This window comes from Capricornis sumatraensis, chromosome 2 (assembly GCF_032405125.1).
Source record: "Capricornis sumatraensis isolate serow.1 chromosome 2, serow.2, whole genome shotgun sequence".
NCBI lineage: Eukaryota > Metazoa > Chordata > Mammalia > Artiodactyla > Bovidae > Capricornis > Capricornis sumatraensis.
In genome coordinates this window covers 110,996,038-111,018,849 of record NC_091070.1, presented here as the reverse complement: position 1 = coordinate 111,018,849, position 22,812 = coordinate 110,996,038, and the positions used below count along the sequence as shown (strand labels likewise).

General features: G+C 41.0%; 1 protein-coding gene across 3 annotated transcripts in view; it reads right to left on the bottom strand.

Moving 5' to 3' along the window:
• The window catches only part of DCAF8 (DDB1 and CUL4 associated factor 8), a 41,863-nt gene extending 22,515 nt beyond the window's left edge, over nt 1-19,348 (bottom strand). For 2 of the 3 annotated variants that reach the window (XR_011144438.1, XM_068965988.1), the window contains exons 1-6: nt 19,257-19,348; nt 18,104-18,176; nt 5,610-5,684; nt 2,454-3,115; nt 1,351-1,491; nt 214-308 (exon numbers count right to left, since the gene is read on the bottom strand). Coding sequence is in view for 2 of the 3 variants with exons in the window: in XM_068965988.1 (XP_068822089.1) it covers nt 214-308; nt 1,351-1,491; nt 2,454-3,115; nt 5,610-5,658 (947 nt within the window). In the remaining variant the exon portion in view is untranslated. Of the gene's footprint in view, nt 1-213; nt 309-1,350; nt 1,492-2,453; nt 3,116-5,609; nt 5,685-18,103; nt 18,177-18,931; nt 19,017-19,256 lie in introns of those variants that run through there. The other variant, XM_068965992.1, reaches the window with a different exon arrangement.
• Nucleotides 19,349-22,812: the final 3,464 nt, after the last annotated feature.

Sequence of the window (22,812 nt, the reverse complement as noted above, 5' to 3'; positions counted from 1 at the left end):
TAGCACTTTATTGCTGAGAAACAGATAAACAACAAAGTAGTACGGAATTTCCCTAAATTAATCCATTTCTTATTATAGACACAAAGGAACTATTCTTTGTGCTTAGTTGAGAATTATCTAGGACATGTGCAGTATCTTCAAAACCTAGGACATCTGCAATCCTTTCAAGGTCAAGAAATTCAAATTGTGTAAAAATACTCTTGCTACACTTACGAAGCGGGTCGGTCTTGTCTGAGGTCAATGGTGAAGACCACCGCGTCCTCACCGGCAGACAGGAACGTACAGGGAGAGTCTGGTTCCAGGGCCAACTGAAGGAGAAGAGAGAAAGGAAGCGGTTTCTGAAAGATTAACATTAAAGGCTGTCTAGTTCATTCCTTTATATTTATGAAGGGCTGCATTTAAAATGGCTCAGCAAGACAAATAGCTAGCTTTTTTTGTTGTAAAATCCCAGGAAAGAAGGTAATTTAATAAGCCCATTCTCTCTTGTGCGTGAATTACTTACAGCTTGTTTATTCTATACAAGTCAAAAGCACAGGTGACTTGCTACTTTGTCTCCAGGGGATCTGAACAGTGACACCAAAGGAAAACACTGCCATTAGGGGTCATTCTCAAAATCAATTCCACACCCTCACTCAGGTGGGGAGAGAAATGGCACCCAAGTTTCATTCTCTATAGCTTAGTTCTAAAAGTTAGTTATCTAACTAATAGTCTTAAGAATCAAAGAAATAGGTAATTTTCACATTTCTTGAGTCATCTGGGCAAGAAAAGCTATATATTTTATATACCTTCAGGTCCACCTATATATTTGTGGAGGGTTTATAAAAAGAGAGGATCATCTTTTCATGGCATGGAAGAAAACAGTGCCTACTCTGAGACTAGGCAGTTCTTGGCTCCTCACTGCCTGCCACCATGACTATTTGGCCTATATTCCCAGCTCTAAATAGGGCTTCCAGAAATAGTGCTGTTTATGCACTGAGTGTTGTGAACAGGAAAGTTGGAGCGCTCACATATGAGAAGCCAACAGCTAGCACCTTTGAACTGTTAAAATGTTCAAAATACAGTAAGAGCAAATTTTAAATGCTTGGGAGGCAAAGGGGGCCTCAGGATCTCCAAACCAACCATGGCTCAGCTTAGGAGTTAGAATAATCAGGTGAACGCTGCATGTGCAAGATTCTGAGAAGTTTTGGGAGACTGCTTTTTCTCCAATCTTATCTACAAGTCTTAGGACTGAAAGAAGTGATGCAGGTGTCCATAACAAAGGGGACACAATGGACAGAAATACTGGAGGGCCTTGGCTGAGATCCATGGAAGAGCTAAAATGTACAACCTTTGGGACAAGGGCTTACTTACCTTGTGGGATGCTCCCTTGTGCTGGGCCACACGCTTTGTATTCTTGCAGCACTGTGTAGCAGACAACTCTGCTACCCGAACCTGTCCATCACGGGCACACATGGCCAGGGTGGAATCACCACTGTTAGGAAGGAACTTGGCCTGGATGTTAATTAAAAAAAAACAGGACAAGAGAAATTGAAGGAGTGAATCTGAGAGGTAAAAACGTGATGACAACCCCAAATCATCCCCTTTTGCTATACAACAGCTGGAAACTTAGACCTCCTGCTCTCGTACAGCTGGCTCAAGTCCAATTTCTTCCGAGGGTTAAAGGAGAAGAGAAAGAATTTCTAATATAAGAGAGCATTTCTGTTGACTCTGGAAGGTTGAACTGGTTTAGGATAAGTACTCAGGTGAACTAGGACTAACCCAGCAAGAAAGAAAGGTAAGGGAAAAACAGAGAAGAATCTTCCTTGATTCAAGAAGTCAACAAAAATCTGCTACAAAGATAAAGGAAACCAGAGGGGATACTGGGGAAGGAAAGAGAACATGCTTAGGGATAAATGTCTGGTACTAGATGATGGATGGGCTGATAAGTAAAACTTCCAGAGAATAAAAATGTTAACTTTATCTATCAATGGTTTATTAAGTACCAGGCACGGTTCTAACTGCTTAGCTTCCATTGTTATTTAATCTTCACAACTCTGTACGTTATCAGGCCTAAATTAAAGGCAAATCAACTGAAAGACAGAAGTTAAATAAACTTGACCATAATCACACAGCTAGTTAAGGGTCTGGGCCAAGATTTAAACTCAGCAGTCTGGTTCAAGAGCCTCTGTTCTTATATTATATGCCTCCGAGCACGGCATTAGTGCCTTCCTGATGATTTCCAAACACCCTTCCTATATAACGAGGCTTCTACCAGTTTCTGTGCTCAAGGAAACAAAAGATTACCGCGGGTCTTTCAGTGTATTTAACTCTTCTAAGTCATTAAGGGAGCCAAGGTATGACCAACTCCTGATATCTAATTCCTACCACAACTCACTATCACTCTTCCTTCAGCAGCAGCTCAGGCCTAGCTCACGCCTGACTTTCTCAACTGCCGGTCTGTCCCCTGGCCTCACCTGGAAGACATTGCTCTTGTGGCCGCTCTCAAAGTCCAGCACTGGCTGCCGCCGCACCCAGTCCCAGACCACCACTTTCAGGTCGTCGCTGCCACTGGCCAGCCAGGTGCCGCGCTGGTTAAAGTGCAGAGTATTGACACAGCCAGTATGGCCTTCAAGCCCATGCTGCAGGCGGAAACGCTGCACAAAGACTCTTGCCCCACAAGCCTCATACACAAAGCGGGCACTTGAACCCAGCTCCCGCTCCCGAAGGGCAGGAAGGGCTTGCCAGCGAGGTCGGGGCAGGGCTGATGTCTCTGAGGACACCCAGTCTTCCAGGGCCCGCTCATCGTCTGATGAGTCCTGGTCACGATTGGCCCGCTTGCGCTGCACACGACGACGAGGATGCTCCTCCTCCTCTTCCTCCTCCTCCTCCGAGCGGTCGTGGACTTGGCTCTCATCGTTGACCGAGTAATGGCCGGTGTCCTCCATGCTGTCAGAGTCCTTGTCTTCACCTGAGCTCTCTGTATCTGTGCCTCGACTCTCTGTGCTGGTGCGGTTGGGGCCACCATCGTCCCCGGTCAAGCTCAAGCTCAGGTCTGAAGCCTCCACTTCAATGCCTGAGGATGTCTCCCTCCCCTCCTCAGCACCAGACATCTCCTCTGGACTGCTAGAGAGGCTTCCTGCATGTTAGTAAGGAATGGGTAGGGGAGGGGCAAAATAAGGAAATAAGATAGTGACCACAACGACTTCCTCTCCATAGTCTAAAAAAATCATCACATCATGAGACCCATAAACCAAAACTGGTCAAAAATGTTTTCATTACAAATGCTTATAAACAGTACCTTCTAGAGGGAATCCAACAACGATTAAAGCCAGAGATATACACAAAGAACTGCAGGGCACACAAATGAGAACTGCAGGACAACCAAAGATTATAATAAATTCTCAAGAAGCAAAGCACTGGCAGATTTTATTAAAGTAGGCCTGAGCCTAACTACCTTAGGCGCTGTTTTGCTAGATGGGCATCCATTAGTTATAGCAATTAAACTGAATATAAGGAAAAAGAACAGCCATCCCCAGCATGAGTTGGTTCGAAAAGAAAAGTTTATCACATTCTAGGTCGGCCATACTGGCAGTTATACAATAACTGGGTCACTTTGAGCAATATAATTCCCAACAGTCAGATACAAATTCTCCTATCTAACAGCCAAATTATATACCAGTGAACGAATTATATACCAGATACAAATTCTCCTATCTAACAGCCAAAACACTCAGGCAATGTTCTGGAGCCCACAGGGCTACAACTTTCAAACTAAGGTCAAGGTGTAAAGAAAGGAGGGGGCAAATGAGAATTTTAAACACTGCTTATGGCCTCCTTTCCTCAGATGACTACAAATTTTATCCTGCCAGAAGTAGAGGCTATGACGAAAGGCTGACCAGCTATGTGTGACCCTGGGATAGCTATTCAACCCCAGTACCACACTGATGGTCTAAGGGTTCAAAGCGGGAGTGTCCTCTTGCTTAGTCATCTGGGTAAGAGCAGTAATTTCTGAAGCTCTTTGAAGCAATGATATCTCGTCTCAATGAACTCTTAGACAAAGTCTATTATGGAAAACAGATAAACACGTATGTTTTTGGTTTAAGTAGTGACGAAAGGCTGGAAGACACATAAACATCTGTTTTCAAAAAGCACTTCAACTAGAGTACAGTGTGAAAACGGCTAGGAACTGGAAGGAGGAAAAGTGCAGCAATTTGCTCCTAGGAACTACATTTGCTGAGGTTCCTGTGTGCAGTGAGAAAGATTAATACATGTGGTTTTTGAAATGAAATTGTGTTTGAGATTGAGAGTGGTGAGAAGGGATAAAATTTCACACCCATCACTTCTGGGGAGAAGAAAAAAATAATACATCAAACCTCCTAGCGCATATTGTTAAAATTATGATTAACAAACAAAGATGACTTTGGGGGCCTTACCACTTTAAGATAAGGGCCAGAGCATATCACAAGCTCAGTAAGAGGACCCTAACAGTCAATGACCAGATACAGCTAAGAGTTGGCAATTTTTTTCTATAAAAGGCCTGATAATAAAAATTTTAGGCTTCATGGGCACAAGTACTCAACTCCATGTTGTAGCACAAAAGCAACCATAAATACTATGTAAATAAATGGGGCTTGACTGAATTCCAATAAACTACAAAAATAGCAGCCTGCAGGCCATAATTTGCAATCCCTGATCTAGCTAATGGCCAAACTCCAATTTTATATCTCAAACCCCTCTAGAATCCTGTGTCTTTCAACTAAGCCCAGTGAAAAATCTTAATCACTCTCCTTTACAGAAAATAAATGAGCAGCGGTGGTTAAGAAAATAACAAAAGGGGTAGAAAAACAGCATGTTGAAGATATCCCCTTCCCTTACTCAACACTTTATTGCTCTACCAACTACATCAACTAGAATTTAGCCTATAATCCTAACCTACAAGGTGCTAAGGAATACTGGACTCTGTACTGCCCAGCTGTAACTATTCTGAAGGACTTTCTCTAGCTTGGAAGTTGGCTCCGAGTTGATGCACTGGTCAATGACCTAGTGGTAGCTGTATTCTATTAGAAATTGATATTCTGCCTTCAAATATGCCCTAATATGCTATGCTATGCTAAGTCACTTCAGTCGTGGCCCTAGACCCAATGATTTAATAGTTTTTCCTAAGAAAAGAAAAAGAAATGAAGAAAAAGGAGCAAAGAAAAAAAGCTCTAATCCCAGTTATTTATAACCATCTCTTATCTAATCTATTGAACTATGATCTACCATGGAAAGAGACCTCTCCTTGTAACCGGGGAGGTCTTGCCTTCCCAACAACTACCTTGGTTCCACCACCAATTCGATCTTCTTTTCCTCTTTTATTAACAGCATCTCCTACGTTTTGTCCACCCTTACAAACTTTCAGAATTCCAAACCACTTGACCTCTTAGAGGTACAACTCCATTACTGATCTTCTGAAAACAATCAAGATGAAAGTTGAAGTAACAAAAGTATCAGAAACAAAAAGGTGTTTCCTATGTACTTCCAACACTCGGACAGCACAGGAGGAGTTCACTCCCTCCCTGAAAGTCCAGGTCTCCATTCTCTTTGCAGTCGACAGCAAAGACAGCGGCACCTTCGCTCTGGCCCCTTACCATTAGCTAAGTCTGCCTTGCCATCTGCGCTGCTCCCTTCGCTGGACATCCTGGATGATATTTGCTGTGGCCAGCCTGGATTGAGGAGAGAAAGAAAATGAAAAAATCAGGAAGCAATCTGCGAAAGATGATAAAAGGCACCAGGAGATTTAGCGATGTACAGCCTTTGTCATTTTTATAAAAATGATTTTTTGGTGTGTGCTCAACAGGGCTTCTCAGTTGCTGAAAATTATGTCAGATATTATCCCCTCATGTCTAAATTCCATAAAGGGACATATCTTTGGGAGGCCAACTGCCATCTCTTTACCTTAACAAGTAACTGGCAGTGATTTTTCAGATGGGGAAGAGGAACTGAAACAAATCCTGGAATAGCAGGTCTATATCAAGTGACAGGTATTGCAAGCAAGCAGTCTTAATACAAAGAAAGTTAGCTCCAGCACTACCCTCTTAGGCAAAAATCTTGCTGTAAATATTCATCGTATGTATCCACAAAGTTTATACAACATTTGTCTTCACAACATGAAGAGGGGCAGAATGAGTATCTTTTTACATACAAAACAGCCAAGATAGAAGAGACTGAGCTCTTGCTATAACACCTTGAGATTTATGGCCATTACAGGCACAGATACGAACTAAGGATTATCAAAAACAGAGTCAAATTAGAACCCAGGGGCACCCTACCCCTAAAAAAGAACCTAAAAGTTTTTCTTTCCCTTACGACTAGTCATCAAATGCAAAGCTGGAGAAGAAAAGAGCAACATTTCCATTAAAACCATCTCAGTCCATTTCATAAAATGGCAAACACTATTTCACCTAGTTCCACCAACTTTCACCAGATCTGTCTGTTTAGCAAGGCCCTAACTAGGAACTGGGGTACCTAACTTTATTCCTTTTATATTCCTTTAATACAGTCATTATTTTTTCAGGGCTTCACTCCCACCTTAAGCAAATTCCAAAGAGCAAAGAATATTATTCAGACCAGAATTCTGTTAAGCCCTTTCAGTGCCTTGGACAAAAGGCACTGGTAAAAGACAAAGTATGATTATGATTCCAGTCCTTGGACCCAGGCACACTGGCCTCTAATCTTTCAACAGCCCTTTCATTCCCATAACAATTATCCCAGAAGCAGCCCCATCCTTTTCCTTACCCCCTACTCTCTCTACAGAAATCCAAGTTGCTTCAGAGAAAAAAAAAGTGTCCTCTGCCAAGAGACAGCTGCCCAAAACTTGCTCACATTAGGCCAGGACGAGGCAGTAGAAATAATCCAAGAGCAGGACTGAGGCTGAATTTGAAGGAGGGACACCTGGAAGGGTGATGATGAAAGACAATGTCAACAAAAAGCAGATCTGTGAAGCCACATAAAGGAAAACAGAAGAGCTATTTGCAGAGCAGGCTGTTTTATTCCTCCCACTTCAATGATGTGTTTTTGTAGTGTTCTCCTCACACAACACTTTGTTTTTTCCTCTCAGTTGTCCCTGTGTATATTCTTTGGTAATGCAGCAGTACCTTCTTCCCCACCTAGGGCTTAAATTAATTACATTAATTGCAAGTGTCTATGGAGCAGGGAAAAATAGTTGTACTACTTTAAGGTTAAAATCTAAGGTCATAGACGTACCTTATGGTCAAATGCTAACAGAGTTGTTTTTTCATCTCAAGAATCAAAACTGTCAACCACACCATACTTCCCACCTCACTAATATCCACTCCTAGAAAAGTAGTAAAGCAGCTCCAGAGACCTTTATCTCAAAACTCAGTCTCATCAACTTCTACAGAAGCCCAGACTGCTTGAACTTCAGTCTCATAATGGCTCTAGAAAACATTTGCTGGGCCAGAGGAGCCAAATGCCTAATGCTTACCTAGCTCTGAGAACCACTTCTCAGAAAAGGAGAGTCATGGGGTTCAACCTATACCCAGAAGTTGCAGAGAACGTCTGCCTTTTGGGAAATTGATTTAAGGTTCTTGCAAGGAGGGATCTTTTCCTTGAAGAAAAAAGCTGACAGAATTTACTCCTAAATTCAGAACAGAACATGGTCTATGTCAACTCTGTTTAATCAGTGAGCTGATAGCTTCTAAAGGTCACATTTTAGGGGTCACAGAGTCTAGTGAAACTAGTCATAGGCTGAAAATTGGAAGTGCAGGGCTCTAGTACTAGCTGAGTTTATGAACAAACTTTGTGACATGACTTTGGATGTGCTGCTTAATCTTCTCTGGGCTTCACTTTCTTTTTTTGTAAAATGGTAATTACAGAGATGGTACAGTTAAGCAGAATTATATGTTAAAACTTCTGCAGATGATGTTCTTAGAACAGTGATCTCAAAACTGATTATGAATGTCTATCAGTGAAAACTCTGTGCATGAACCCACACTTAATCAATTCACATTAATTACTGAGCTTGCTTTTTCTAGAAAAAAAAAAACCAAAAAACAAAAATTTCAATGTTCTTTCCCTATACACCACTGGATCATCTTCCATACCCCATGTGAAGTGAAGTGAAAGTTGTGTCCGACTCTTTGTGGCCCCATGAATTATACAGTCCATCGAATTCTCCGGGCCAGAATACTGGAGTGAGTAGCCTTTCCCTTCTCCAGGGGATCTTCCCAACCCAGGGATTGAACCCAGGTCTCCCACATTGCAGACGGATTCTTTACCAGCTGAGCCACAAGGGAAGCCCTCCATACCCCATGGGGTACACACATTCCCATTCTGGGGGACTGCTTTTCTAAAAAGCCAAGAAATGATGACAGTGATAAAACCACAATTACTTTTGGGATGAGTTGTCTGTCAAAATGAAACTTAAAATCATCGCAACACAATGGCAGAAATTAGAGTAAGTGCCCAAATTAAAGCAGGCTAAAGTGCTACGACTGTTCCCTAGGTCTTAAGTATATGAGTCACTCTAGAATTTCTACCATCACCAAAAAATGCAATCTTATTTTATAATCTGAGTTTGGGAACCATATCTGACCCAAACGTAAATTACTTTTATTCTTTAATGCTCTCCATTCCCAACAAATACACTGTTTTTACCTTGATCATTTTCCATGTAAAATCCAGTCCAGAGCAAACCAATCTGAGTTTGGAAGAGCTCACTGGCCCAGGTAGCAGGGGGAGTTAATCAGACTAGCTCTACTGCCTGCGCTCTAAAAATAACCATAACCCCTGCCGAAGGGAAGGTTAAAGAGGAAACTATGGGGGATGGTGAAAAAGACCCAGGGGTCATTTTAATTTCTACCCAAGAAATTCTAATGACTGAGATTTTTCCTGTCTTAAAAAGGCCTTAAAGTTTTGACCAAATACATGATAAAATATTAGCTAAAAATCAAGAAGAGGGGGAGTTAATCCAGGATGTAAGAGTAGTCTGTGGAAAAAGCACCAAACAGCTCTGTTTAAAACCATTGGGGCTGCTTTCTTATCCTAACACTGATGCAAGAGCTACACAAGAGACCAGGTATACTAGAACAACAGGACATCCAAATGTAAAAAAAAAACTCAATTTGCACACTGAACGATATACAAAAACTAACTCAAAATGAATCACAGACCTAAATGTAAAAGCTAAAACGATACAACTTCTAGAAGAAAACAAAGTAGATAAACTTTGTGACAACGGGGTAGGCAGATATTTCTTAAGACAAGGCAAAAAAGCACAAACCATGAAAGAAAAAGTTAATTAACTGGCTATATCAGAATTAAAAATCTACTCTTCAAGACACTGTTAAAAAATGAAAAGATGAGCTATGGACTGGAAGAAAATATCTGCAAAAGACATATCTGACAGCAACAGGAACATATTTACAGAATCTCACACCTAAATATCAATCACTTGAAAAAGATGATCAACATTATGAGTCATTAGGAAAATACAAATTAAAACCACAATGAGAATCCTCTACACACCTATTAAAATAGCTGAAATTTAAAAAATAATAATAATGAAAGTTTTCTTTATCAAGTGCTAACAAAGGGTAGAGTAACTAGACTCTCACACACCGCTCAGAGAAATGTAAAACGGTAGTTAGTTGCTTTGGAAAATGGTTGGTTTGAGTTTTTTTAAAATAAAGTTAAACATACACTTACCATACAACCCAGGAATCCTACCCAGGTACATACTAAAGAAAAATGAAACTAAGAATGAAAAGATCCATCTAAAAATCTAAATGTAAATGTTTTAAGTGACTTTACTTAGATCCATGAAAAACTAAAGTGTTTTTGAGCTAGGTCATGGATAAACAAACTATGGTCCATCACACAATAGGCTACAGACTACTGATACACAACATGAATGGATCCCAAATGTTACGCTACGTGAAAGAAGCAGGACTCAGTTACGTGGTATTACTTCATTTACAGGACAGTCTGGAAAAGATAAACTACAGGGACATAGAGTCACTGCTGGGATATGGGGGAAAGGAACTAACAACAAACAGTCACGAGAAAACCTTTTGAAAAGGTGAAAATGTTCTGTGCCTTCATCGCAGTGGTGTCACATGACTATGCATTTGTTAGAATTCATAGAATAGGTCAATGAAACAAAGGGCAAATTTTACTGTATGTAAATTATCAATCAATCTGGCCAGAAAAGAGAAAGGGGGTGAGGGGGAGGAAATTCACGCAAAGTGTTAAATGACAAGATACAACCCAACAATTAAAAATACTAGACTCTCGAGCTTGTGATTATTAACAGAAGCTACCTAATAGTGGTCAATAAGTCACAATAAATGAGAACAAAATGTCAGGTCTTCTTGCCTGAAAATTAAAACATGGAAGAATTTTTGTTGCAAACAAAGCTGCCTTATCAGAACCCCATTAAATGTAAGATAAATCCTGAACTCATAAAAGTCTTCAACCCTATTGTCTAGGTGACAACTAAGAATATGAGAAGCTTAAAGTAGTCCAAAGTAGTTATAGTAGTTGTACTATTAATTTGTATACATATGCCTTCTACCTTGATAGAAATTTCAAAGATTTCTCTTTCAAGTTCACTTTAATCCATTTGGAGTCTAGGGTCTATAGAAAACGATCTGATTACTCTACCTCAGTTTCAATTTCTAAACAATATTACTGTTCCTGATCCCTTTACTAAGACCTGAACTTAGGTTCAGTGAGTTCTCTTGAGTTACATAATCCCAGCATTCTCTTGGGTCCATCCAGCTGTCTCATTTAGCATGTCTCATTCTGCAACATAAGTTCCCAACTTTCTTACATAGACACCCATGTTTAAATGAGACAAGGTCTCAGAACTTCCTCTGAAAGTGAAAGGTGACGGTAGAAACTACTTCAATTATTAGTAAGACAGATATCTGAGAGCCACACAATCCCTAGTTCCTCTTGAGAGGACAGATGTCCCATACCACTCATGACTGAACAGCTGTTCAGGGTTGATCTCCATCCAAAGCACAAATTTGCTTTTCAGTCTTGGGTCCCTACAGTCTATCTGGAATCAACCAGTACTACTTTCTCCATAACCAGTTTTTGCTTTCAAACTGAAATGACTCATTTAAATTCATTCTCTTTACCTTACTACTCTTTCTCCAAGTCAACCTTCCCAACTCCAGCTGCCAGCCCAACTCTTAACAGTACAGTGTTTATTAATCAGACAGAGAACCTTAGGCTCTGAAATTCAAGGAATGACCCCAACGAAGCTGAAACTCATACTATAAAAAACATGTTTATAGCGGGGCTACTCTCTATTAAAGTAGTTGGAGGTGTTATTAATAAATACACTATACTGTCTCCTCTGGTAAGCTGGAATGAGGAGCAGAAACTATAAATGTTTCTGGGATTAGGGAAATCAATCTCTATTCCTATCCTGCAGAATATGCAACAGCACTGGCTAACCATACAGCAGCTTGAGCCTCCCTTTTTTATCTAAATTATAGGCCTCTGGCACCACCCAGTGGCCCACTTGTACTGAGACATGCTAGTAATACAACAATGTACAAGGCAATACAGGAGCTACAAATACAAATAAGGCAGTCATAATACCTTTTGTAGCCAATAATCGATTAAGAAAAACAGGTATACAACTACGATGTAAGAGACACAAGTGTTAGTACCATTAAAAAAAAAAAGGAAATTCCATGGTGGTCCAGTGGTTAGGACTTTGCTCTTTCACTACCATAGCCCTGGTTCAATTTCTAGTTGGGGAACTAAAATCCCACAAGCCACATGGTGCAGCCAAAAATGGGGGAAAAAAAAGAAAAGAAAGAAAAAAAAAGTAAAAAAAGAAAGAAAAAGAAAAGATAAATAGAATATTGTCATAGTTCAACAGAATAAGGATTATATTGTTTCAGGGGGAAACAGTTCATCAGTTAAGAAGTGCGTGTGTGTGTTAGGCATCAGGAAGATTTGGTTAGAATAACAAGATGGACAGAAAAGGGAGAAACAAGTTTAAAAGACTTCCCTGGTAGTGCAGTGGAAGAGTGAGTGAGTGAGTGAGTGAGTGTCAGGCATCAGGAAGATTTGGTTAAGAATAATAAGTGGAAGGGTGTGTGTGTGTGTGTAAGTGGAAGAGAGTGTGTGAGTGTGTAAGTGGAAGAGAGTGTGTGTGTAAGTGGAAGAGAGTGTGTGTGTGTGTGTGGAACAGTGTGTAAGTGGAAGAGAGTGTGTGTGTAAGTGGAAGAGAGAGAGAGAGTGTGTGTGTGTGTGTGTGTGTGTGTGTGTTGGGCATCAGGAAGTTTTGGTTAAGAATAATAAAATGGACAGAAAAGGGAGAAACAAGTTTAAAAGCTATCAGAGGACTTCCCTGGTGGCACAGTGGGTAAGAATCAGCCTGCCAATGCAGGCGACATGGGTTTGACCCCCAGTCGAGGAAGGTTCCACATGCTGATGCACAGCTGAATCTGTGCGCTACCACCTCGGCCTGCGCGCCTAGAACCTGTGCTCCGCCGCAAGAGGCCCTCGCATGGCAGCAAAGAGTAACCCCGACAGAAACGCTGGCATGCAGCAACCAAGACCCAGTGTAATTAAAAATTGTAACAAATGAATAATTCTTAACAGACACACGTGAAATATTTTCTTTAAAAGCTATCACAAAGTTGCCAAAGTTAGAAGCAACGAGACCACAGGTCGATGGCAGAAGAAACGAACAGCAGGGGATCAATGCGAGAAGCACTGCATAGAGGCAGGACTGACTGTCTAGCTCAGTGAGCCCGCTGCTTTTCTGGAATCACCTCAGGAACTGAGGGAAATGCTGGTTTCCTCCCTGTTCAAGTATCATAAAAGATTCAGCCATCTCTTCAGTTAAGCCCATTAAAACTATTTCTATAAAAAAAACTTATTAGGTTACCAACTAATGATAATCTGAGATCTATGTGTAAACAATTAAAGAAATGTTTTCATTCATATTATCATTTGGACAGACCTTTTATATTTTAAATATACTTTTATAAGCAGCACTGAATTCTACCTTTCAGCTCAATTTGCTTCATCACTTGGCATTGAAGAGCCCTGGTTTTTAAAGACAGCATATGGTATAATGAAAAGAAAAGGGCTTTGGTGTTACTCAGACTTGGGCTTGAGTTTTACTTCTACCACCTACCTGTGAGTTTGTTTCTCTTTTTGTAAAATGGGACAATACCATTATCCTGAAGAAATGGTTTAGAGGATTAAACATGGTATTTGCAATTGACTATCTATACGTGTCAGGCATTTATATTATTTTTCTAGCTTCTCATCTCTGGTTCCAGACTGCATTTTCTAGAGAAGCCTAGGCATCTTCACCACTCGACAATGATCCTCCAAACACTGTACACAAATTAAGACATAGTTCCAAGTCTATGAAATCTGCTTACGTGCTATATCACTGGTCTTTTAAAGTATTCAGAGAGGGACTTCCCTGGTGGTTCAGTGGTTAAGACTCTGGGCTCCCAATGCAGGGGGCACAAGTTCGATCCCTGGTCAGGGAACTAGATCCTACACACCACAACTAAGAATTTGCATGCCATGACTAAGACTGGCACAACCAAATTAAAAAAAGAGAATTCAGAGAGCTCTGTTAATACCTTCCTTTGAGCACATTCATGTTCTATGAACTAGGGTAAAGCAATATACCCAAGAGCCCACCACATTAAGTCTCTTTAATTTCTCCTGCCTTTTGAAGTGTCAGAAGATAGCCAAGGTGAAAACTTCAAATCAATCATCACAAATGATGAGGAGGAAGATAAGTCCTACATCAACTATATACTAAAAACAAGGAATTCTGTTCCTCCACTGGAATGAATGCCTTCTCTCCCTGTTGGTAACACCAAATGCCCTGTGTTTATAGTTTACGGACTTTAATTCTACTAACAGTATTTCAGAGTATGTTAGGAATGTGCTAAGTGCTATCTCCAGCAACAGCAGAGCTAAGGAACTTTTTATAATAACATTTAAGCCCATTCACCTCAATTTAAATAATTTTAAGGAAAATCACTTAGGAAATTTCACTGTGTTTCTATGAAATGTTTTATATTTAAACATTTGTTACTAACATTATTAAACATAGTGTTACTATGAAATGACTTGTATTTACATCTGAATCCAGTCCCCATTACCTGTTTTTGCCTTTCACATTTCAAATTTTTTTCTTAAAACTGTTCAAAAATATACCAGAGAGATAAAAGGGTACAACTTAAAACAATAAGGAGAGGCTAAAAACATCAAGACATGCCCTCCAATCTGAATGAAACTAGAGGCGAGAGTATAATGTGGGTCCTGAGTAAGGTTACAAACATACCTGAAAATGTGGCAATGCTTAAAACACCAGAGGAATATAGCCTCTTGGCTACCACTAGAGGTAAATCCTATAATAGCTTTCCAGATGGCTAACTTAAAAAAAAAAAAGACACGTGAGGCAACATGGATGCTTCACATTAGAACTTGCCCAGACCTCCTTAAATAGTATCCTCAGAGGATAAGAGCAAATATTTAACCTCTTAGATATGAAGAAAATTTCTGCAATAACCCAATCCATTAGACATACTATGTTTCATTAATGTCACCTTTGTCAAATTAATCACTTATCATGCCCTATTTGCAAATTCAGGACAGCTTTAGTTCATTGGCTTATCTTGGGCATATACCTTCCTTGGATAAAGGTAATACTTGAGAAACTGAGCTTTTGGCCCAGAAACTGTGTTCTGTAGAGGCAGAAATTAAAAAAAACTGCTATATAAAGAAGTGACAAATTCATAAAATGCATCACACTCTATTCTTTACCTTTCAAGACTTTCTTCTCACTCTAAGAATAACTGAATCAGTAAACAAGAACAGGTAACCCCCTTTTCTGACCAATTTTAAGAGTGATGAAGTTTACTCATGAAAATGAAAGATGAAAAGTTTTCAGTATTACCGTAAAGCTATTCTAAAATCACTGCCTTTGGGCTCTGAAACTAAGATATGCACAGTCATTACTTCCATGATTGCCGCTGATTCAATTCCTTCAGTTGCCTGGGTTCCAAATGGGTGAGGGCAAATAACAGATTATCTTGGCTCACCAATAATCTGCTTTAAAAAAAAATTAATTCAATCTTAAAAACTAACACCAATGTGATGCAATAAAAAGCTGTTTGGATAACTCTTTTATAGAAACTCTGAACATTTACTAGATATGTTTAGAGTAACTTTTCCACAGCAGAAATAATCCAGGAATAAACCTATCTGAAAACAAAGGTCAACCAGTCACTTCATTATTTAAAAGCCTTTAACTCATCTGATAGAACACAGGACCTAGAGCATGAAACTCTGAAGACCTCAGTCTCCCAAAACAGGGCACACTTCTACAGAATGTCTTCTACTAGAGTACGTCTGCTTTTGAAATGCCAGTACTGTTTTTAAAAGGTAATAAAAAGACATTTCAAGGTCATGGAGACTGATTCTTATACATTTAATAAGTTGCTGTATAAAATGCCCTGTCAGGTTGGTGGTGGGAACTAAGATCATAAGCATAACTAGCTTCCTACTGCAACCACGGAAGAAAATACTTACTAGGAAGATGCAACAATTCTTATGCAATACCCTGAAATATAAAATATCCTCAGAAATACAAGGATTTTAGAATTCTGGTCCACAGACTACAAATACTGATTCACTGTATACACAGGTGTCACCTGGAACATAAAATGTGAAGACCTTCCTGATAGTGTTGATGGTGGGAGAAGGATCTTACCCAGCACATACAGTAATAAGGAACAAAGTTATGGCTCTTTCAACATATTTCCTTTTCTCCTCCCACACCTGCTCCTGCCCTGCTCAACACAGAACTCAAGATCTCAAAAAAAAAAAAAAAAAAAAAAAACCAACAAAACACAAATAATAAAGTGCATGTTACTATCCTTCACCCCAAGAGTTTTTACCTTTCAAGAGAGAGCATTTAGACCCTAGATGGTAGTAATCAAAGTTGGTTAACTTTAAGTTGATCATTGGCTTGAATGAATACAGTTGCTTTCATCGTAATGTTATCAACATTTTCTTAATTTTCATGTGCCCTTACCACACTCAAAAATATATGTCATGTCAATGTATGGCAAAACCAATACAATACTGTAAAGTAATTAGCCTCAAATTTAAATAAATAAGAATTCTGATAAAATTTCAAAAAAAAAAGTGAAATGAAAGCCAACAAGAGAAGGTTAAAAACTTTTCATCTCTGCTGTCATATTATTAAGATGGCCAAGTTGGGGAGATGAAATAAACTGCATTCCTGACTTCCTAGCCCAGATTCACTTCAAAAAGAAAGGAGACTTTTTCATGGTCCAGGGTTGTTTTTTTGGCCATGGGGATCCTAGTTCCCTGACCAGGGATCAGACCCATACTCCCTGCAATGGAAGTGCAGTCGTAACCACTGGACCACCAGGGAAGTCCCTCATGGTCTAGTCCTTTGATAAGCTATTGATGAGGATCACTGAGGATCACTGCAGAGCCCAACAGCTTGGAAAAAATGTATTCTTTCTGTGGCAAAACCAAAAAGGCATAAGCGGGAGCTGGAGCTGAGGTGGTGAGCAACATTGAATCAGGTAGGGAAGGAATTATATAAACTCTGATTAGGTGTGCTAAAAGGGAGACCAAGAGGTAGGAGCAAAGAATAAAGGAAAGTTACTGATGCTTAGTTTAAGAATGAATTCAGAAAGACACTACATCAACATCTAATATTCCTGCTGTTCTCTGGTCTTAAACTCTCACCAGAATGACCTGAATCACGATCAAAAGGCAACCCTAGGTGGGCACCTACAAAGAACACATCTAAGCTGGCCAATTAAAAATGAATCTGAAAAAATTACCAGGAAAACATGTTCAAAACTAAAATGCAAAGAGGAGGACACTAACGTACAACTTATTTAAAGCTATATCAATGATGTATAAAGAAAAAATTTTCAGTGTCTATCTTGTGCTTGGCATAATATAAGACCTTTATATGAGTTTCCTCACACAATACTGACAATGACTCTAGGACATAAGCTGTATTATCCCACTTACAGAGATGTGGAAATTAAGAAAAGACTCAGAAAAGTTTAAGGACTTGCCCAAGGTCACATGGCTAATAAATCTTAGTATAATATTTAAACCCAGACCTATCAAGTTCTAAAGACTGTATTTTTCTTTTATCTGATTAATACACATACATACTGCCAATTACCTTATTTCAGCTCCTAATAAGCCATTTCTACACAGAACACCAAGTGGAATAAAACTCACCAGTGTCACACTCAACCTCTTCCTACTACAAATCATAAATATATTAAGAATCAGCCAGGTCTACCTTCCAGAGCCACTCAGCTCTTCCATCACATCCCATGAAACTCAACCATAGTACTATTCTCTGCTACCAGGAATCCAAAGTCTTTACAAAATTTACATTTGCCAGTAGTATGTCCTAACTCCCTCTGTGGCACTGGCCCATGCTGCTGAATGCATAGGATGATTCCTCTGCTAAATAAGAACTCCTCAGACCAGATATAAAAGAGCACCAGTGTTTTGTGGGGTCTTTTTTCCACTCAAAATTTATCACGAAGTCCTGAAAAGCAGAATTCTAAGGTGGATGAACTCAGACACCAACAAAAGGCAGTATCACTCAGGATTCACTAGCTTTTAGTTAAAAGTGGCTAAATGTTCCCCTAAATAGCAAGAAATGACAATCCAAAGCCCTAAGAGGCAAAGAGAACTGATTTGACAAAGGGCTAAAGAGAACGCTGGCAAACGAATTCCCAGCTTTTAACAGTGTAAGAAATAGGATCTGCACAAAGGCAAAACAGGGAGGCAAATGAAGATACATTCACTTCTAGGCTTAACTGGAGTCATGTGAAGATATGCAGCAACCATTTAGGATAGAAAGTCAAGAAGCCTAGTCAATTAAACTTGCAAAAGTAATTTTACCAGAGGTGGAACAAAGCCAAGAACAATACCCCAACTCTTTGGAAACACTGGCAGGAATTTTATGACTTTAGTGGTCAGCACTTGAGCACCAGGGTAGGGTATGTCTTGAACTCGAATTTAAATGCCTTCAACTCCTACTCACCTTTCCTCCTTTATCACTGAAGTAGGGTCAGGCTGAGCTCCTGAGAAAATAGGTCTGCAGATTCACTGAAGGGCTGAGAAAAGTTAAAGTTTAAATGGCAAAAGTGTCTCTTCTACTAAACATAATAAAAAATTGTAACATAATAAAAAAAAGTATTAATACATGCTAGTATTTTTCAGACCTCCTCAAACTATTTAGAACCACAGAAATTTATGTTACTAAAGAAGTAACTTTCAAACATTGTTACAGAAATGAAATGAACCAGGCAAGTAATCTCCCAGTTCTGCTAAAATGTAAAACTCATTGGAAAGTAAAAGCTGAATCTTTTCAAAGCTAACCCATAAGCAAACCTCTCAACAAGCAGCCACAGGGCAGGGGGGAAATCCCGCAGAGAGCGTGATCGCGCTGGTGCCGGTTTGTTTACAGACTCCAGCAGCAATCGCATGAGTCAGAAATTCAAACCACCAGATGCTTTCCAACTAACAGGGACCAAACGGCACCGTTCTAGGGTGTCCTCAAAGATTTAGGGGTGAAAGGAGGCAGACTACGAGAATTACATTACAAAGCGGACAGGAAAAGACGGCAACAACTGACTCCCGGGTTCTTGAACCTCGGCCTTCCGTACAAGGTGCTGGGCCCGAGAACTCGAGATGGGGGAGGGGGGCACACTGCGCGGTGGCCCCGAGGTTACGGGGGAACTCGAGGGGCGCCGCGTCCCTCAACCTAAAGGTGGGGGGGGGGGGGGAGCGCACACAAATGGGTCACCCGATGAAGCAAGAGGTCCTGCAGATTGTGGGGCAAGCTCCTAGGGGCAACCCTGGGGCTGACCTGGCGGAAGGGCAGCCAGTCCTCCCAGCGGTGACTCGGGTCATGGGGAGAAGACCTGAGCCCTGGGAGCTTGGGAAAGGAGTCAAACCCATCCTGGAGGGGTCTGGGCCAGGGGAGAAGGGGTCAGGCCAAGCCGGAACGAGACACGGACCGGGTAGGTCAAGGGGGGGGGGGATGTCCGGCTGGGGCAGTTACAAGCACGGGAGCCGGCGAGGCTCAGCAGCCCGCTTCCCGTCTTGGGTCATCCTTCTGCCAGCGGCTGCTCCAACTGTTCCGGGCCCAGCCGCCCCGTCCACTGCCGCCACCAACGCCGCCGCCATCTTACACTGGCCAGCGGCCGCCACCACCACCGCCTCCGCTCTCTGCGCTTGCGCCTGCGCCGCCACGCTTTCCGGCCCCTTTGCGACGCTGTGCTGGAGAAGGCTGAGGGAAGAGTGGTCGCGCGAGTTCTCGGCTCCCAACCCTCCTCGAAGGACGCATAGGGGGCGGGGCTTAAAGTCAACGGAAAACGGAGCGAGGGGCGCGTGCGCATTACTGCGGAGGGAAAGTTGCTTTTCGTAGTTTTACTGGGGTTCACTTTCCTCGTGATACTCAAAAGATAGACGGCCTCCCAGAATTGTGTTGGAAATCAACTTCATTTCTAACAGGCTGGCAGGCAACCTTCTGAACGACCTCCATTTTCCCCCGTTTTTGAATACTTGGAACAAGCAGCTGTCTCTAGATTTCTTCTGAAACTCCATTTCCTTTGAGGACGTTGTTAAGTGGTTTCTATACCTCTGAGAGCTATTTACCCCTGGGAGCCTCTATTTTTTAAGAAGCCTGAGGTGCAGCTAAGCTATTCAAGAGGCTCTCTGAAGCAGGGTAGTGCGTTGAAGACTCCCAAGAATGGGACTGGAGGTATTCACTCTGCCTACTTCTGACACCTGAAGGAAGCGTGCAGAAGATCCGTGAAAAGGTTACACCCAGCTGCCAGGCCGGGGGTGAGGGGTGGGGCGGGGGTGACCAGAAGGCCCAGGGTGCAAGGCTCCTTGTCATCTCTTCTACCGCTACATTCCTATTATAAGTCATTATTACAATACGTGGACTTTTGCAACAGATGCCAAGCTGGTTTGTCTACTTCCATTATTGCCCTACTAGTTAAATAAAGGCAGTCAGACTGACCTTCTAAAATGTAAGCCCAGAGCACTCGCTCAGAAGCTTCCCATCACACAATAAAAATAAAAATGCTCAAAAGGGCCTCCAAGGAAAGCCCTACATGATACTGCACCTATTTCTCTGATTTCATCTTCTCCCATACTACTTAGCTTTACCCCTGCTCTAGCCCTTTGGCCTTCTTGTTGTCACTCTTGACCAAAGTACGAAGAGCCCCAGGGCTTTTGCACTTGTTCCCTCTTCTTGGAATGTTCACCTACCCGATCTTTACTAGACTTGTTCTGTCCACTTAATCAGATCTCTACCCAAATACTCCTTCCTCAGAGAGACAACTCAACCATTCCAGCTATAATAGTATCCTACACTATCATCATCCTCTGTCTTTTCACTCTGCATTTTATACCGTTTTTTACATACAATATCTAACCTCTAATTATATATTTGTAATCTATACTACTAGAATATAAGCTCTATAAGGGTAATGGCTATGTCTTTTTCATCTTCATAACCCCATTACCTAAGAGGACTTAGAACACAAAGTTAACTATCTAATGCCTTAACATTCTATTCATTCTTTCATTCACTCCATCAACAACTGTTGAATTCCTGCTACATGTAAGGCCTCTTCTTACTGAGGTAAGGTACTGAGGCTGCAGGAGTGAATAAAACAAACCAAGATTCCAACATTCGTGGAACTTATTAGTGCAGGGGTTGGGAGTGTAGGGGGAGAAGAGGGCCATGCAGACAATATTAAATATTAAATGTAAAGAAGAATAAAGCAGGGTAAAAGTGGGTTACCTAAGTAGGTGTGCTCTTTTACATATGTGGTTAGGGAAGGCACCTCTGCTGAGGTGACATTTAATAGAGATGAGGGCTTCCTTTATAGCTCAGTTGGTATAGAATCCGCCTGCAATGCAGGAGATCCCAGATCGATTCCTGAGTCAGGAAGATTCGCTGGAGAAGGGATAGGCTACCCATTGCAGTGTTCTTGGGCTTCCCTTGTGGCTCAGCTGGTAAAGAATCTGCCTGCAATGCGAGAGAACTGGGTTTTAAGCTCTGGGTTGGGAAGATCCCCTGGAGAAGGGAAAGGCTACCCACTCCATGATTCTGGCCTGGAGAATTCCATGAACTGTACAGTCCATGGGGTTGCAAAGAGTTGGACACAACTGAACAATCGACATGAGTGAGCAACTTTTACTTCACTTCACTTCACTTCAAACTACTATCCACATAATGATGACTCCCATGTATTTACTTCCAAACCAGGCTTCTCCTTCAAGTTTTAGACTGACACACCTGACAGCCAATGGCACTTTTTAAAAAACAGCTTTATTGAAATGAAATTCACATACCATACAATTCACTCATTTAAATTGTTCAATTGAATGGCTTTGGGTACATTCACAGATATATGCAAACATAACAACAGTCAATTTTCAATAATTTTCATCGCCTAAAAAACCCCACAAAAACCCAGTTTCCTTTAGGTATCACCTCCCACCCCCATCTCCCATCCCCCTCCAACTCTAAGAAACCACTAATCTGTTTTATCCCTATAGATTTCTCTATTCTAGACTTTCATATGAATGGAATCATATAGTATGTGGCCTTTTGTGACTGGCTTATTTCACTTAGCAATGCTTCCAAAATTCACCCATTGTATAGAATGTAACAGTACTTCTTTTAAAACAAATATTCCATTGTATACTTTCAACCATTCATCTGTTGATGGATGTTAGTGTTGTTTCTACCTTTCAGCTATTACAAAAAATGCTGCTATAAAAATGTATATACAAGTTTTTGTTTGGACATATGTTTCATTTCTTTGGGGCATATACTTAGGAATTAAATTGCTGGGTCATATGGTTAACTCTATGTTTAATCATTTGAGGAACTGACAGTGCTTTTTGAAGCTGTTGTACCATTTTACTTTCACACCAGCAATGTATAAAGGTTCCAGTTTTTTCCCATCTTTACCAATGTTTAATAACTTTTTGATTCTAGACATCCTAATGGGTTTGAAGTGATTTTTGATTTGCACTTCACTCCTTGGAAGGAAAGTTATGACCAACCTAGATAGCATATTGAAAAGCAGAGACATTACTTTGTCAACAAAGGTCCATCTAGTCAAGGCTATGGTTTTTCCAGTAGTCATGTATGGATGTGAGAGTTGGACTGTGAAGAAAGCTGAGCACCGAAGAACTGATGCTTTTGAACTGTGGTGTTGGAGAAGACTCTTGAGAGTCCCTTGGACTGCAAGGAGATCCAACCAATCCATTCTAAAGGAGATCAGTCCTGGGTGTTCTTTGGAAGGAGTGATGCTAAAGCTGAAACTCCAGTACTCTGGCCACTTCATGCGAAGAGTTGACTCATTGGAAAAGACTCTGATGCTGGGAGGGATTGGGGGCAGGAGGAGAAGGGGACAACAGAGGATGAGATGACTGGATGGCATCACTGACTCGATGGACGTGAGTCTGAGTGAACTCCGGGAGTTGGTGATGGACAGGGAGGCCTGGCATGCTGCAGTTCATGGGGTCGCAAAGAGTCGGACATGACTGAGCGACTGAACTGAACTGAACTGATGACTAACAATGTCAAACATCTTTTCATGTGTTTATTGCTCATTTTTGTTTCTTTTGGAGAAATGTCTATTCAAGTCCTCTGCTCGCTTTTTAAAATAGGTTTTCTTTTGAAAACCCACTGCAGTATTCTTGGGCTTCCCTGGTGGC